The sequence below is a fragment of the Lepisosteus oculatus genome, chromosome 9 (assembly GCF_040954835.1).
Source record: "Lepisosteus oculatus isolate fLepOcu1 chromosome 9, fLepOcu1.hap2, whole genome shotgun sequence".
Classification (NCBI taxonomy): domain Eukaryota; kingdom Metazoa; phylum Chordata; class Actinopteri; order Semionotiformes; family Lepisosteidae; genus Lepisosteus; species Lepisosteus oculatus.
Window position 1 is genome coordinate 42022846 of NC_090704.1, and position 17189 is coordinate 42040034.

Consider the following 17189-nt stretch of genomic DNA (forward strand, 5'->3'; position numbering starts at 1 on the left):
CCAGATGGCTCTCTCGGGACCTTTACCAGTACCCACACTGGAAACTCACCAAGAATGATGCCGTTAGGCTGGGCAGGCGATTGCCAGATGAGCCTGACAGAGTTTGTCCGCACCTCAGGGAAGAGAATACCCACTGGGGGTCCGGGCACTGAAAGGAAAACGGGAGGTTCACTTCCTTGTGGAAAGGGAGTTTATTTCAGATTAAGATTCAATGGAAAAAAAAACACTACTGTTGTGGATTACTGAAAAACGTTTTGTGCTGGATGTTTAACAGCTCACTTTAAGGATGGACAAGCTCAATCAACAACTTCTCTAGTGATCTTGTCAGATCTGTCGAATGGCACTTTTGCTTCTCAGTATGTAAAACCTGCAGAGCATTTCACTATAACTGGCAGGTGTTCTGTGTGTACCATCATCCAGGGTCCTCTCCAGGATTGGGGGTTTGCTGGGGACCCCATCTCCGATCCGGGTGAACGCCAGCACCTGAATCTGGTACAGGACATACTTCCCCAGGCCCGTAAGCTGGACACTTTGTGTGGCATTGCCCTCTACTGTCCAGAACCGCAGGGGTGAATCTGAGTCTTTCTCCTTGTACACCACCTGAGACCGAGAGAGAGAGAGTCACAGCAGTGCATAACACACTCCTCAGCCCCAAGGCAGCTGGTGTTTGTGAAACACATAATTATTCTTGCAAGTCTTGGCTGATTTCTGTCTTAGAGGCTCATACTGATAAATGATGCATGTATAACTGTCCATTTCCAAACCGGAGATGTGAGCTGTGAGCTGTGTCATCACCCCAAACCAGTTAATTCTCAGGCAGCATCTGATTACCAAAGTAAAGGCTATATTCAGAAACTCTAGCTATGATTTCACCTGTCTGCTCTCTTAATTAAAACCATGGTGTCATGCAAATGATTTTCTGTTGCTCATTTAAGAATCCCTTAAGGCTGTTTACACCTCTCTTTTTAAATTTGCAACCTTTTTTTTCCCTCATTTTCAAAACTTATCATGTGGCAATGTTTTTGTATAAAGGGAACCCTGAATTTTAGGAGAATCCGGGTCCCAGCTGAGAAGAGGAATGAGGCTCGTGGTTTGGTGCCGCACCTTGTATCCAAGAATGAGCCCATTCCGGTCCGGCTCAGGAACCTCGTGCCAGCGGATCAGGATGCTGCTGGAGGTGGTGGCGAAGGCGGTGATGTTGGTTGGGCCGCAGGAGGGGACTGTGGGAAAGCGGAAGGAGAACGAAAGGTCTGATGAGGGAATGAGGGAAAAAAATCGCCTTTGTCTAAACACACAGAATACGCTCGCTCTGCCAGCTGATGTGATTAATAGCGTCAATGTTGTAAACCTCAAAACTGCTCTCAATGGATTCAGCGGGAATAACCCGGAGGCTCGTAACGTGTGGAGGAGTGGTCGGGCCTGTGGGCTTGTAATTGAAAGGTTGAGGGTTCAATTCCGGGGTGTGGCTGCTTCCTTGAGGACAGCACTTCACTCAGATTGCTCCAGTAAATCACTCAACTGTATGATTGGGAGCAAATCAAAGTCACTTTGAATTAAAGCTTCAGCAAAACAAATCCATAATAATTTTCCATGAAGACATTCTGTGCTCCCTTGCACTGAGGAAAGCATATGTTAAGACCCTCTAATGGGCTGTTCCTCTACCTTTTTATGCAAAGGGAAAAAATATTTTAATTCTCGGCCAACATAAGAGGGGAGACCTGTGCATGTACAACCAGCATAACCTTGAGGCAATGAGGCCTGACAATCAGCCTAAGAGCAGGTTTAATAATTGAGCTGACCACCTGCTGTTTGGTTCCACACATACAGGGCAAACACAGATTCATGAAAATAAAAACGCCAAGAGCAGGCAACGTCCTCCTACACGAAACCAGTAGCCTTGGGGAATTTATCCAAAATAGTAGAACAGCACACAAAACCCTCATATATCCCATGTGTTCCCCATTTCCTGTTCCCTTCCCTGTAATCTGGTCACCATGGACACCAGACAAGCCAGACAGGAGACAGTGGATCCGCTCCAGAGCAAAGATTTGGAGAACAGAAAAAAATACAAGCTCTATAAGACAAGAGCAAAGCTTCTTTTCCAAATGTGCAGTAGTGAATTCTTCATTGTTTTTAACCAGCTGAACTTGGAACTGTCTGGCTTTCATCGGCAGAGATCAAACCATTCTGCTTTCCTCTTCAAACTTTCAGTCTGGCACAGCTGTGATTGTGAGTACAGACAAAAGAGCCTATGGAGAGCAGTTTCCGTTCAGCAAGATGGTTCAACATTTGGGTAGGTGGGCGAGGAAACTATCATTGAATCCACATTGTCACGGCTTCAGACAAAAAGCTGAATGGAGACCATGTGTAAGATTTATATCAAACTGATTTTAAACACCACATATCCTGTCAGACAGCCTACAAGTTTAGTGTTAACAAAAAAATTGAGACATAAAAGAAAATTAAAAATAGTGCAAACAGATTCAGGGCAGAACGATGTTTTACGAGATAAACTGTCCCATTAAATCGTAAACTGTAAATAAAAGTAAATGCTAAAAATAGTTTCAAAGAGTAATGTCTTTTCACAGTGCTGGGAATGAATGATAACCATCAGCAATACTTCAGTCTGGCTACAAAAACAGAGAGTCTATCAGGCTGAATACCACAGAGAAACCTCATATTTTAGAATAATTTTTATGAACTCACACACATGGCAGGTATATTATTTGATATGACTAATGCACAAGATCCCTGTCATTTACCATTGTTTGAATGAATACTCCTGCAGTAGAAATCCTTGTGTGTGTGTGTCTGTGTCTCATATCTAAAGGGCTGTAGTCAGCTAAGCTTTGAGTGGAAAGAGGTGGAAAGAGACCCCCTAAATATAAGAAGGGTTACAAATGGGAGGAGGCTACTTGGCCCATCTAGCAAATGGCCTATATGGCAATAAAACATAAGAGATGCTCCTATGGTCTCAGCCTTTAAATCAAGGCTCCAGACTTGTTTCTTTAGTTACTGCTTTTCTTAGCCTACAATCTCAGATCCACCACTAAGCATGCATGTGCTGACGACCTGTAACGTTAGAATGCTAATGATAAGACACAGACCCAGGAAACCTCTGCTACTTCACTCAGATAACCCTGATGACAGACTAAGGATAGCAGGATCTCAGCCCATTAGCTTTGCAGAGATTGTCCATGACTGACCATGATTAACGCAGCCCTAATACATCTGTTAGTGGGTCAGCGACCATCAAGCTGGGTATCCCCAGAGGTTTCGTTTCTCCCCGAGGGGGGTTTTCCCCTCCTCCAGGCCCACTCCTGGTCCTGCACAGGCAGCACTGTCAGCTGCTGTGTAATTCTGTGGCTTACTGTTGAGCAGGGCACTATATCAAATACACGCTCAAATTGTTTACCGGACTCCCGGGTTCTGCCGCGGACAGGCTGGCTCCAGGGCCCGGCGCCGATGCCATTGAGTGCCTGCACCCTCACTTCATACTCTGTCCACTCCTCGAGGTCCTCGATGGTGAACTCCCGCTCCAGCCGGTCCTGGATGACGTGGGTGAGCGCGCGGCCCTGCGCCCCCGTCCGTGAGTACTGCACCCTGTATCCCACGAACTCCGGGTTCCCGTTGTATTCCCACTCTGGCAGAGGCTGGGGACCGAGAAGGCCCAGTGAGAAACACACGACACAGCAAAGCAAAATCATGCGGGAGAATCTTACTCGCTAGGACCCTTTTATTAATTCTGATGCCTGGGTCTTTTACTGCAGGAATTCAGGACAAGAACCTCGCTCAAGGGTGCAACAGCAGCATCTCACCTGGGATCTGAACTCAAAATCTTCCAGTTACAACTTCAGAACCATAAAACCACCCCACACTGCAGTCCCAAAGCTGCCTTCAAGAAACAGGTTGCAGTAGTAGAAGTTTCTTTTGATTTTGTAGAGATCGGTGGTTATAATACTTAATAGCTTATACCACCATTGTTTCCTATATCCATTTAGGGGCCAAATAATTTTTAAAACAGGGGCCATGTATTTAAAGTTTTAAAAAATGTTAAACTGCTTGATTTCCATCTCAAATTCCACTTGCAACTGGATACCAGCCAGATGGATTGCTCTGACGCAGACCAAGGGACATCAGAGGAAGAGCGGTGAGACATCTACTGAAGGAGCTTACCACCCAGCGCAGCCACAGGCTGGTCTCGCTGGCTGTGCGCAGAGTGACGTTGGCGGGGGCGATGTCCGGGGGGGCCTGCAGGGTTTGGATCTTCCGGGAGGGCTGGCTGGGGGGGCTCGTGCCGACTATGTTCACCTGGCGCATTCGAAACCTGTTGGGGCAAGTGGGGGGAAGGGGGATGTGGAGATCTGACATCTGGCTTCTGGCATCATAACATCCTTCTACCTTCATAACTATCAAGTGATATCCAGCAAAACACTGACGTAGCATAACTGTAAACTGGACCACAGGGATCGCTCGTCGTGGGATACAATGAATTCATTACAACCATACTATCGTATACAATTCTGCTGTGCTGCAGTAATATTACAATAGGGCATCAGCTTCGTGTTGGATGTTGTATAATTAGCCAGTCCATGGAAAGCCACTCAGAATCTTTAGCTTCTAATAGTATGGGGTATAGTAAGGGTAGTGCACAGAACCTGACAAGACAAAGGTTTTTGAAGGAACCCATGCCTGTAAGGAGGTAACAAGTAAGCCCTCAAGAACTGTTTTACTGTTTTGTGCAGTCCCAGCTGGCCTAAGTTTCTCCAAGGCCTTTTGAGTGGAGATGTACTGTAACTAATGTATCCTACGCATGACTTAGCAACATGAAAGGGAACAGGGGTCTTAGGTAACTAGGGGTCTTGGTTAATTGTCCAAGGGTGACCTAACCGCTTAACTTTCTGACCTTGTTTACACCTTTTATGGTAACAAACAAAAATGTATGTTTTTGTATGGAAATTTTGCTCATCTTGTTGCTGTCCTTAGAAAAGTGAGTGAGAGACAAGCTTAACTTGTAAACTTTGTCTGTCCTCCTTTCTTTATTGCACTTTTCCAGTTTGATTTACCAGAGTCATGTTGTTTACTGAGAAAAGGGTCTAACATTTGCCAATACATTATATCACACAGCAGTCTCTTCACAGAACGCCAAGCAGAATCTAGGAAGAGACCTTTTCACTTTGCCCCCACTCACCTGTAGAAGGTATAGGGGTTGAGGTTGGGCACCTCCAGGGAGCGGGCGTCTGGTTCGTTGGGCACCTGATGGACCAGCACCCACTCCTCATTTTCACCAATCACCGTGATCTTCAGGAAGGAAACCAGACAGGCAGCTCAGGCGGGGTTATGAAAGCCTGCAGGATGGGTGCCGGTTCACCAGCACTGCAAAGGCGTTGCATGCTCACCTGTGCCTCCACCTGCCACCTGGAGATGGAGGTTTTGCCATCGTAGCCGGGCTTGAACTGCAGAGTGACAGAGCGGGGGCCGATGTTGGATATGGCCATGTTGGTCGGCGGGCCAGGCAGCTCTGTGGGAGGAGGAAAGTGTGATTGTGAGCGCAGCCCTGATGCATATCACCCCGTCTGCTCAAGGTGCACAGCAGCATTATTGTGCCACTGCAGAGCATGCTGGGAGACAATGGCACGCCAAGAGTAAGTAACTGTCAACTTATCAGAGGCTATGAAGTAAAACATGCAAGCAATGGCGTATAGAATCATAATGGAAGCAGATAAAGATAGAATTGGTATTTGTCCCAGGAAATAGGTAGTGGTAAGATCTCATTAAAAAATATTTCCTTTTACATCAGCTGTAAGAAATCAAACCTGCAAGAACCAAAGAATGCACTTTCAAAGAACGTGTCTTTGCTCTGCACCCTTGCAGATGCACTTCAAGACAATCAAGGACTCAAGGAGTTCAAGCAGGAATTCCAGTTAGTGTTCCACAAGCTGTCTCTAAGTTATGTCCATTCAGTGGCCTCTCAATACTCTGCTCCATCTGTATCTAACATTCAAATTACATCAGTGCTCAGAGACTCGGTGCCAGACCTCAAGCCTGGGAGGCTGCAGTCTTGCAGATAAACATGAGGCTCCCTATTATGACTCATGCAGTACGTTAGCATTAAAGGTCCTGGGGAGCTTTATGTTGTATTCAATGTCACAAAAATACTCTTGTTTTTCTGCTGTCATTCACCACACAGAAAACTTTGATGTACAGCCGGACACAAGTTTCTGAACTCTGAATAAAACCCCCACGTTGAGCAGTGACTCTCAGATTATTGTGTTATACTGCCCTCTGGTGACTACCCCTTGTACTGCAGCAGAGTTTCCTCTATCCGCCCTGTAATTGCATCTTTTTCACATGACAGCCCTGCCTGAACAGTACATTCTATATTCATTGCCATAATGGGAGGAGAGGGCTCTAGTTTAGGAGACACATCTCATTATCTACAAAAGAACCAAGGGCTTGTGGAGAGGGCAAACCCAAGTCACATTCACACATCACCGGTTTGAATCTTGCACATTTGTCTAGCCTATCCATCTAAACTACTTGCGCAAAGCAGTTCGCTATAGACGTGAGCCCGTCACCTAGGAGTAGGAAAGCTGCAGAGCAAAAGCAGACAGCTAAGAACACAATCAGCAGGCAGGGAGATAAAAAACAAACAAACAGCAAATGGCAGACAGCTCCTCGTAAAAAGGATGACCAATTACAGGCAGTGCAGGGGTGAGAGAGATTCACGTCCTCAGCAATTACCACTCTAATTTCTGCTGCCGGTGCTCAGACTGATGTTTGTCATGCTTGTTAACCAGAAATCCCAAAAGGAGTTTCTGAAGTGACATACATCTCCAGGCTGCCTGTCAGGAAGCACAGTGTGGTGAGCTCTGCTACCCGTTAATGAAGCAGTGCACACATCAGTCCTTTCACCTGGGCAAACTGCCCACTCCTTAGTGGAAGAATTAGGTAGGCGGTCAGCTTGCAGTGTGCCCACAGTGTATCTGCCTACTTAGCAAGGTAAATAACCCAAATCAGAAGCACCAAGATAACCTCCTGGGCGGAGCGGTGTCTCTGTGGCTAAGGATCTGTGCCTGTGGCTGGAAGGTTGCCAGTTCAAATCCCGCGGCTGGCAGAGGAATCCTACTCTGTTGGGCCTCTGAGCAAGGCCCTTAACCCCAACTGCTCCAGGGGCGCTGTGCAATGGCTGACCCTGCGCTCTGACCCCAAGCTTCTCTCTCCCTGTCTGCTTGTCTCACGGAGAGCAAGATGGGGTATGAAATTGTATATGGCCAATAAAGTGATCTTATCTTATCTATGTACATAACCTGCACAAGAGAGAAGCATTACAACATCAAAGGTGGCAATGTTAGCTAGGTGTTTTGTTCAGGGCCAGAAGAGAAAAATCTTTCACGTACAGAAACTAATGACTGATTCTTCCCTCTTCCCTCTTAAAATGCGGTCCTCAGAAATGTTCTATCGGGAAGGACTATGCTGGCTGATGTTACATGGTGAGCAGCTCAAGGACACGAAGCCTGGGGCGACTGCGATGAGGGTCCCTCTTAACGCTCCCTCTTTTTCAGCAGAGAGCGACACACTGCAGAGCCACGTCAGACGCGCTCGCCTCCCTGACGATGCAGCCCCCCATGGTGCCCCTGAGGCCCCTGAGGCTGGTCGGGGGCCAGGACAGAGCGGGAGGATGGGCTGGGCAGCGGAAGGGCCGGAGGGGGGGGGGGGCAGCACTCACCTGGGGGGACACCGGAGGAGATGGTGGATGATGACAGCTGGCCCTGGCCTTTGGAGGTCATGGCAGCCACCTCGATGGTGTAGGTGGTGAGGGCAGTGAGGCCCGTCACCCGGTACTCCAGGGTGACGTTGGGCAGGTAGTGGGTGACCCGCGTGTTGGTGCGATTGTACTCCTCCCAGGAGATGCGGTACCCTACGGGAGAAAGACAAGGCATGTTCTATGACTTCTAAAAGGGTTATTCTAAATCGAGCTGAGCTCCCTCCTAAGCACTGTCAACATAAAGCATACAAACTATTAAATTAAACCAACACTGCTATTCCTTTATAGTACACTGTATATATATCTAAGCAGCATATAAACGTAAATATCTAAATATATAATATAAGTATATAATGTTGCACCTCTTTAAAGTAACTATGATGGATGCAATAATGTGCATATTTATAAAATTCCATAGTGGGAGTCCGAAAGGCACTTCAGAATGTCTTGCGATGTTGAGGGATGGTAATTGTATTTGGTGGAATGAGGTCACCAGACCACTTCCTGCTGGATGAGCACCAGTGCAAACCCCCCCCCCCACAAGCATGGTCTGTTCTGAGTTCAGAACCACCAGAACAACGCGGACTGGGCCGCACGTCCAGCCCGCCCTGTGGTCTGCAGCTCCTCATACTGGCGTTGGCTTTACGGACGGGAGGTCAACTTTGAAGTGGGACCCAAAGCAGCGTGTGGGCGTGCTGGACCAGCGGCTGACAGAAGAGGCGCCAGCCCCCCGTGAGACCTAGAGGGCGGAAGACTCTGTGGTGGCCCAGGACCCTGGAGAGGCGGAGCTCTGGGCTGTCTAGGGAGAGGGATCGGGACTGGATCCCAGCAGTGGCAGGGAGAGCTTGCCCTCAGTACCTGTCAGGATGCCGTTCTTCTCGTTGGGCTCCCTCCAGCTCACTTTCAGAGACGTGTCCAGGATCTCAGTGAAACTCAGGTGACCCACAGCGCCGGGAACTGGAGACACAAAAGAGCAGGTTCTTCACAGGAAGATAGGATAGGAACACATCTGAAATACGTCTCTTTTTACGCTGATGCAGGCAGAGCAGAATATTTATTTTGCACCTACACAAATATTTTATTTTCCATATCTCACACGTCACATGCCTTTAGATTTAGAATGAAATGGGATTTTTTTTAGAATCTCATCCTTTAACAGTACAAAAGCACAGAAAAAGGATGGAGTTGCAAATGTTTTCAATTACTCAAGGTTTTGTACTAAAATCCAATGGGATGAGTTTTTCCTTTCAAGTCAACTATGTTGACTATATTTAACTAGGCAAATGCAGTACCTTTTACTTTGAAGTGGGCAGCTAGCCTACAGGGAGAAGGGGGACCAAATGTTTCTTTTAGCAAACCCACACTAAATAAAATTAAAGAAGATAATGAGCATTGATTTGCTGATTATGACTTGGGCTGACTCTTTCAAGCCCAGTTTGAGCTGTGGGAGACTCACTGTCCTCGTGTGTGCGCAGGGCGTGGGAGGCACTGCGAGGGCCGTCTCCGGGCGTGGTGAAGCACAGGACTGAGCTGAAATACTCGGTGAACTTCTTCAGGCCTGTGATGTACCCCACATGGACATTGTCCTGGAAGTTGGGCCTCACAGTTACCACGGTAACCTCCTCCTCCTTGCCTGGTTCCCATGCCAACAGCTAAGGGTCGGGTAGCGGGAGGTAAATGGAGTTAAAAAACCACAAGAGGGGTTGAGAAACCTTTGGGATGCTATCGAGTCTCAGCTTCCCAATTCTGACTGCAGAAATCAGCTGAAATCTGAACACCCAGCAAGTTCCTTTCTCCCATGGTAACCACGGTCTTGTCAATCTAGACAATTTCCCCATTATTTTACTGTTATTTCTTGTTTGGCAACCAAAAACAGCTCTACTCCATCTTTCAGTACCATTAAAATATAGTTTTTGCACAAGTTATAATTATTCAAATCAAAGGCAAATTTTACTGAGACTGAAAAACAAACACTATTCCTTTAGGACGTGTCTGTAGTGAAACATAATTTTAAGACAAGCGAAATAACTCAGCATTTACTGAGAATACTGTAATTGCAAACATATTGGAAATGTAAGTTAACATACTGAATTGGCAATTAAGCATTTAGTTAATTACTCCCCTGGCAACAGTGCTGTTTCTCTTCCTTGCAGAAACTTTGTGAAAGAATGATTTATTGGCACCAGGAGGCAGAGAATGTGAAAGGCATGCAGAGAGCCTGGAGCTCTGTAGCTTGTTCCATACTGCCGTGAGGATATTTCCTCAGCAGTCAAACTGTGAGGCAGTGGATTTTAATGTCCCTGAAACTGGTACATTTTAAATTACCAGTGGGACCAGGCTAGGACATCAGCTCTAACTGGAAGTGGAAAGTGGAGCCACTCTGGCCGAAATATCTCGCACTGCTTTTACAAATCTCACCGTATAACATTTACAGTACCATAGACAGAGTTCAAGATTGTTACTTATCTTTATAAAGCTGATAGCATATAGGTGTCGTGCAAAATCCCAGACTTGCTTTGACACAATACAATGCTTTTAAAGTTCTGGAGTATTGCTGTGTAAAATTCAGCAGACGTTAAGAGAAATGGGGAAAGAAATCATTTCTGTGAGACGCAAATGACATGTAGCACTAGGGGGAGCTGGGCCTGGCACTGAGGGGAAGGGAGGTGTGAAATCGGGGAGCAGCACCCACCTTGTAGCCCTGGTTGATGCCATTGATGAACTGTGGGCTCGGGGGGGTCCAGGTGAAGCGGACGGTGGTGGAGTTCACAGCCTCAGCCTGGACATTACCGGGAGGGACCGTCGGCACTGCCAACACGAGGGCAAAGACGATGTTCATGGCCTGTTTTTTTAAGGACACTCTCCAATCCCTTTCTGTTCGGTCCCAACCCAATGTGTACTCCTTCCCGACTTGGGATGTGAGTCACCATCAGGAACAGGAGCAGGCGCTGTCTGATTCACGCGCTGATCGCCGCTTCGATTTCACTGATCAGTACAGGCCCAGGCAAGTGAACAACCACAACTGCCTTCCCCTGCGCTGGGCGGATTCTCCGCGTAATGGACTTGCTGCTGATCACCTCAGACACACACCTATAGGGCAAAGCTCAGCGCTGTCCTGCAATATTGTGCCACCCGTCCTGAAAACTACTGGTAATGTTGTTAAGTTAAATCAAGCTATTATCTCAATAGCTTACACTCCATGTTCCTGATTAATGGAAAGGGGAAACATTTTAAGTGAAGTGAAAACATTATTGAAAGAATGGGAAGGGGCTGATATACTGTAAGGTCTGCAATCCAGTGTTTTCTAATTGTGGCAATTCTAAGAGAGATAACACCCGTCACAGATCCCTGTAAGCAGGAGATGAGGAGTCTGGATTTGGAGTGAGATATGAAACCACAAGTTGGATTATGAAGCTATCACATGGAAACAGTGCAGGTATTCACAGGCATCCCTACAGGGTGATGAGGTCCACAGATTGGAAGAAGACTTGATAAGGAATGAAGTCTTCGAACTGGTGGACAGAAGGAAGAGATAGTGTCGAGGGGGGTGGCACATGGGATTTCTGAAACACTGTGTGCAGAAAGGGCAGGAAAGGGGCATTACCTCCCTGCAGAGTCCACTCGGTCACTGTGTGGCTGTACACGCCCAGCCCGGCCCCGTTGTAGGCGGCCACCTCGATCTCGTAGTTGGTCCAGATGATGAGGTCCTCCAGCAGGAGGTTCGTCACGTCGGGGTTGGTGATGTTTTTAAACTGGTACTCTACTGGCAGCCCCGCCAGGCAGTACCTGTGGGGAAAGGAGTGGAGACAGAGGCCGGCGTCGTTAGACCCCCGACACAGGACAGGAGACCATTTCTAGAAAATGGTTCACTCCATGGTGAAAGGTGAAAAAAAGAAACACAAACGTTTCGGCTACGGAACAACACACTGTATTACTTTCCTTACATTTCTAGATAATGACACTTTAATCACTTTTATTACTTGGTTTCCCTTGGGGAAGCCTGTTATTGAAACTGGCTTTAAATTAAAATGCAGAAACACAGATGCAGGGCAACAATAAGGAGCAGTCGTCCTGAAAGGGAAGGAGTGCAAGGAAAGAAGCATCCTTTGAGAGCTAAAGTGAGATCAGCTTGACACTCTTTTGGAGTGTGAGCATCTGCCAGTGGGTCTCAGCAGTGCTCCCTAAGACTGTGCTCCTGGTGGACACAATCAAAAACCCCACAAGGCCAAACACCAGTTCTCCGCCCCCCCCACGCCCACCCTCTCCATACCGGATGATGTAGCCCCGCAAGATGCCGTTCTGGTGGGTCTCCGGAGGAGGCTGCCACTGGATCATGATGGACTGGTTGGTGCGCCCACTGGCGATGACGTTCTGCGGGGGGGCGCTGGGGGGCTCCTCTGGGAGAGACAGCCTGCAGAGAGAGCGAGACAGAGAGAGAGGGGATGGAAGTGTGGTCCTGTAATACCATTCTCTTCATTAGCGCTGAAGGAGGTGGGGTGACCAGGGAGTTGACAGGGATCGCACCCAGGACAGATCAGTTCTGCATTCACGCCACCCCCAGTCCCTGATATTCACGCTCCCACACCTTTTAATTACAGCCAGACACTGAAAAGATGACAGAGGGACAGAGATTTTAGCAAGCGTAGGCCTCTTACTTCCATTAAAGAAGTCAGGAATTCAGAAATTGTAAGCAAATTATTTAAAACTTGTTGAAAAAATAATGAAACATTTACAATTATTTTCAAATATTATTCACACATTTATGGCTATGTATGATATATTTGGAGCAGCTGGGAGTTCTCCCAGTTCTCACTGTCTCGTCTTACAGTTCTGAAACCCTGAAACTGCACACAGGGGAGAAAAAGGAGGAGCAGGCACCTCCGACCTGCTTGCTTTCAATCCACCTGTCCTTCAACATCGTCCTGATCACAGTGCGTCTCTCCCTGACTGCATTGCCAGCCTGCAGGGGGCGCTGTGTCCTCAAGAGCTCAGGGAACACTGGTTAACGCAACCCGGCACGCCAGTCCTGGGTACAATCATATACTGTAATGAATGACATGACTCAGACTCGAACCCGTGACACTTGCATCACAGAGCACCGAACACCACTTGGACGAGCACCACTCCAAAGGCCCCTAAAATTATTGCTTTATTTCGGATTCTTCTGGAAATGAACATTTTAAAGGCGTTAAGTGCTCCTTTGTGTTGAGGAGGTAGAGACTGTAGCAGCGTCAGAGAAACTGCCTTTTAAATCAGGACCATTTCCAGAATGGACTTGAAATCTACCATCTCAAATTAATTGAACTGTGAAGATTGAGCTTTCCTTCATGACCAACGAACTTGATTTGCTGTGGCATTTTGGTGCAAGATCTGTGACAAATTGTCCCCAAACACAGCAAAACAAGTTCAAAGGAAACAGTAGAAAATTAATTCCTTGACATTGTCACTGAGGAATCTGTGACTGGCTATAAAGACATCAGAATCGTTTTTTGTACTGAACTCATGTTGATGTAAAGCCATTGCTGGCAGCAGAGTATTTTATTAGGGATTTGAGTCCATTTGTAGATGACTCACTCAGAATAAAATCAAGCCTTTATTTTCTACCTGAGGTGACTCACTCTTGAAGACAGTGTTGAAACAGGAAGTCACTATAAACTGAGTCTGCTCTGTGTATCACAGCAGAGTTCTGCAAGTATAGATAAACATTGGACAAATGAACTGAGACGGTCAGCTTAAATAAGATCCTAAATAAGAAATAAAATGATTGGATGCCCCCCTAAATATAACAATGCAGAGATTCCAGAAGATTCTTGCTGGAAAAGGATTTAACAGATTTATCTGGAAATAGTATAAAAAGCAGGGAAAGTGAGGGAACGGAACTGCTTGACATATTTCAAAATTACTCATACTGCAGTGGGCACAGAGACTTGTGAAATACTGTAGCTGTGTCTTCTCTATTTTCGGGGTCTTAATTACAGAAATGAGAAAAGGCTGCAGAAGGAGAATGTGACAATTTTCTCTTTATTTATACTGAGTTTCTGTCTGAGTACTCTTTGCGGTATGTGCCATTTTCACTCCTTGGTTTTGAATTTGAGTTATCATAAGGAAGCAAAAACAGAGTAGATGATTCATTTTTGTTCAGTAAAAAAAACTGCAACAGGTTTGTCTCTTTAGACCTCTCGTCTTTGGAAGTCATTTCGTGTCCAGAAGGTGGCAGTCTTGAGTAGTGACAGTGGTGCAATGCAACAGAGGGCTTCCAGCTCACCGGTCTGTTTCCTTGCTGAACTGCCCTTTCCCCACATCGTTGACGGCACAGATCCGGAATTGATAAGAGCGTGCAGGGATGAGCCCGCCTACTGTGACCATGTTGGACTCGGGTTCGATGTTCGCCAGCAGTACCGTCCAGGGTGCGTCTAGAAAAGACAAACCAGAGGAATTATGGATGATGATTGGTGTAAAACAACTACAGTTCAACATCCCCATGCCACCAGTTCTTCTGACTTCTAACTTCCTCCATTCACCCTCTAAACCATTCCTCTTTGGTACTTGTAAAGTTCTAGCCTGCTCCCCATAGTGTTCAATGCCACTTCTACTCCACTGATTCTCAGTATCAGCATCCCCTGTCTCCTCCCAGTTTCTTAAGCCACGCCCCTCATCCAATCAAGAGTTCTCGTCCTGTCCCCGCCCCCATGCATGGTCTCCGTTCCTGAGCCCCGCCCACCTTCAGACACTCACTGTTCTCAGACACCTCCAGGATGTAGCGGATCAGCGGGCTGTTCCCGTCAAAGGGTTTGGCCCAGGTCAGGTTGATGGCTCTCTTCTCTATCAAGCTCAGTGTCGCTACGGGGTTTTCCGGCGCATGAGGAAGCTGCCTATGAGAGAGAGTGGATGGGGGAGAGAAGGTGGAAGAGAGGGGACTCAGAAACCTTTCAGAGTACTGTGGCGCAGGCAGCGAGCCTCAGAGAGAGTGAAGGAAGCAGGGTTACTAACAGGATGGCAAGAGACGTAGTGAGAGTGGAAGGAGAACTAGCAGCAGGTGGGCTGGACAGAGAGGGAGGGCGAGGCTGACCTGACGCGGAGGTGGGCGCTGCGCGAGTCGTTGCCCCCCACGGAGGTGACGTGGCAGGTGTAGGTGCCGATGTCCCCCGACCAGGTCTGGGAGATGTGAAGGGTACCGTCGGGGTCCATGCGGATGCGGGGGACAGAGTCGGGGTTGATGACGGAGCTTCCTTTCTCCCAAGTGTACCTGCAAGCACACACACACTGCCGTCACCAGCACACACAGAGCCCACAGGGGATTGACGGATGGCTCTCGAACTACTACTGCAGCTGTCTCTAATGAAATACCGTCTCCAATGTCAGGGAATACTGCTGCAACAATATTTATTGAATCAGTAATAAAATGGACTTTTAATTATTTCCAGTCATAGATGAAAAGAATTCAAATAGAGATCATGCCAGCTGCCCTTTTCCTTCATCTAACAGCAGGGATGCATTCCTCTACACTAACTGGGAAGATGGCAGATTTAACAGAGTGCTGGCACAGATCAGTTCAAGCAGACCTTCGCTGCTGACAGATAAGTTTTTAGTAGGCTCCAGTCAATCTATGCAACCTCACACGGGAAAGAGTTAAAACTTTTGGGGCTGTACCGCCCCTGACAGTCATTAGACTTCCCAGGGTGCTAATGTTTTTGATACCGGATGTCAACACCTCTGTCCGCACCTGCTCCATGTGCATCCCTGCATTCCTGGTGTGCCTGACAGTACCTGACAGTAACACTTGGATCGTGAGTCACACCACAAGTCAAGATGGCTTTGGTCCCCTTGATGACACTCTGGTCCTGGGGAGGGCTTGTAATCCGGGTTCGGGCTGAAAAAGCAAACAGGGAGGGAAGTGGGAACATCCTGGACAAGAGAACCAAACTCCTGTCTCATTTGGGCACTGACAAACACCCACAGAACCTGTATGAAGAAAGTACAGCTTTGCAAAAAAAGCTTTGAAAACACAAATTGTAGTCGGCTCTACTTTTATTTATTCAATAAAAATGAATTAATCGACTGAAAACATTTTTTTAATTTTGAAGAGGCAGTTGTTATCTTGCATACCTACCCAATTGGGAATTATCAATTGTTTAGGTCTCCTGGATTTGAACTTGCATTGCAGACGAACTGTTCTGACACACCCACTTAGTGAGAGCTTGGGCAAGCCTGGTCAACGTTAAAGTCAGTGATTCTGATTGAAAATAGCATCATCTGTACCACAACATACATTTTGTGATTCAAAGACGTAATGGTGACCTCAGTACAGGAAGGAGAAAATGACATCACTTGTCTCCAAAGGTAAAATCAACTTTTATGAGCGGCCTTATCAAAAATAAAACCTAGATAGGGCAATGATGCCAGCAGTACTAATTAGGGTGGAAGAGCCACTTCACTGTATCCCGTTTCTTATGGATCTAAAAACAGTGCTAATCCTGAAAAGGTAAATGTAATGATAGCATTGAAACTTGCTCAGGGAGGTCCCACCAGATTCACTAAATACATCCTCTGACAATAACGTACTCTGGGTTTAGTTGTGACTATACCTTTCTGAGACATTTGAATCTGAGCATCTAAGACTGTTCTTTTTTCATAAGTAGGCATGTCATCTGTTTCTCAACTTTCTCCGTTCTGCCAGAATGTTTGGGAGCCTTTGGAGCGCTCAAAGTGAGCAAGGCATTCTTGCGTTCCTCTTGCAGGTCCGCGTTTCAGGAATCAAAAATGGAGGAGAAAACATCCTGCTGGGGGCGCTAATGAGCGTGGGTGGGCTCTAACCCTTCCTGACCGGCTTTCCCCTCCCCCTCTTACCCCAGACGACGAGCTCGGCGGACGCTTCGTCGATGCCTCGGGAGTTGCTGGCCATGCAGGTGTAGGTGCCGGCGTCCGAGATGTGGGAGGGGCTGATGAGCAGGCTGCCGGACTCCAGCAGTGTGAACCGTGGAAGCTGGACCGAGCCGCTGGCCAGGATACGCTCTCCTGCACGGGAGGAGGGAAGAACAGTTACTTCCAAAGCTCTATCACCCTGCAGCTCCCAGCTGGCAGCCCACTGAATCTCAGCAGGTACGAGCCTGGCCTGTCCCTGAATGGGAGACCTCCTGGGAAAGCTTGGGTTGCTCCTGGAAGAGGTGTTAGTGGGGCCAGTAGGGGGCGCTCACCCTGTGGTCTGTATGGGTCCTAATGTCCCATTATAGTCATGGGGACACTATACAGTAAAAGAGGCACCATCCTTGGATGAGAGACAAAATTGAGGTGTTGACTCTTCATGGTCATTAAAAATTCCTGAAAAGAGTAGGGGTGTTAACTCTGTTGTCCTGGCCAAATTTCCCCCTGGCCTTTACTAGTCATGGCCTCCTAATAATCCCCATCTATGAACTGGCTTCAT

General features: G+C 47.3%; 1 protein-coding gene across 4 annotated transcripts in view; it reads right to left on the reverse strand.

Moving 5' to 3' along the window:
• The window catches only part of sdk2b (sidekick cell adhesion molecule 2b), a 226612-nt gene that overhangs the window by 33405 nt on the left and 176018 nt on the right, over positions 1-17189 (reverse strand). For all 4 annotated transcript variants that reach the window (XM_069194565.1, XM_069194564.1, XM_069194563.1 and 1 more), the window contains 18 exons: positions 16616-16783; positions 15536-15638; positions 14838-15014; positions 14504-14640; positions 14034-14181; positions 12039-12179; positions 11373-11554; positions 10461-10576; positions 9225-9420; positions 8627-8725; positions 7730-7921; positions 5400-5521; positions 5192-5301; positions 4177-4327; positions 3416-3653; positions 1105-1220; positions 411-600; positions 50-148 (listed from right to left, as the gene is read on the reverse strand). In XM_069194565.1, coding sequence (XP_069050666.1) covers positions 50-148; positions 411-600; positions 1105-1220; positions 3416-3653; positions 4177-4327; positions 5192-5301; positions 5400-5521; positions 7730-7921; positions 8627-8725; positions 9225-9420; positions 10461-10576; positions 11373-11554; positions 12039-12179; positions 14034-14181; positions 14504-14640; positions 14838-15014; positions 15536-15638; positions 16616-16783 — 2685 coding nt within the window. The remainder of the gene's footprint in view (positions 1-49; positions 149-410; positions 601-1104; positions 1221-3415; positions 3654-4176; positions 4328-5191; positions 5302-5399; positions 5522-7729; positions 7922-8626; positions 8726-9224; positions 9421-10460; positions 10577-11372; positions 11555-12038; positions 12180-14033; positions 14182-14503; positions 14641-14837; positions 15015-15535; positions 15639-16615; positions 16784-17189) is intronic.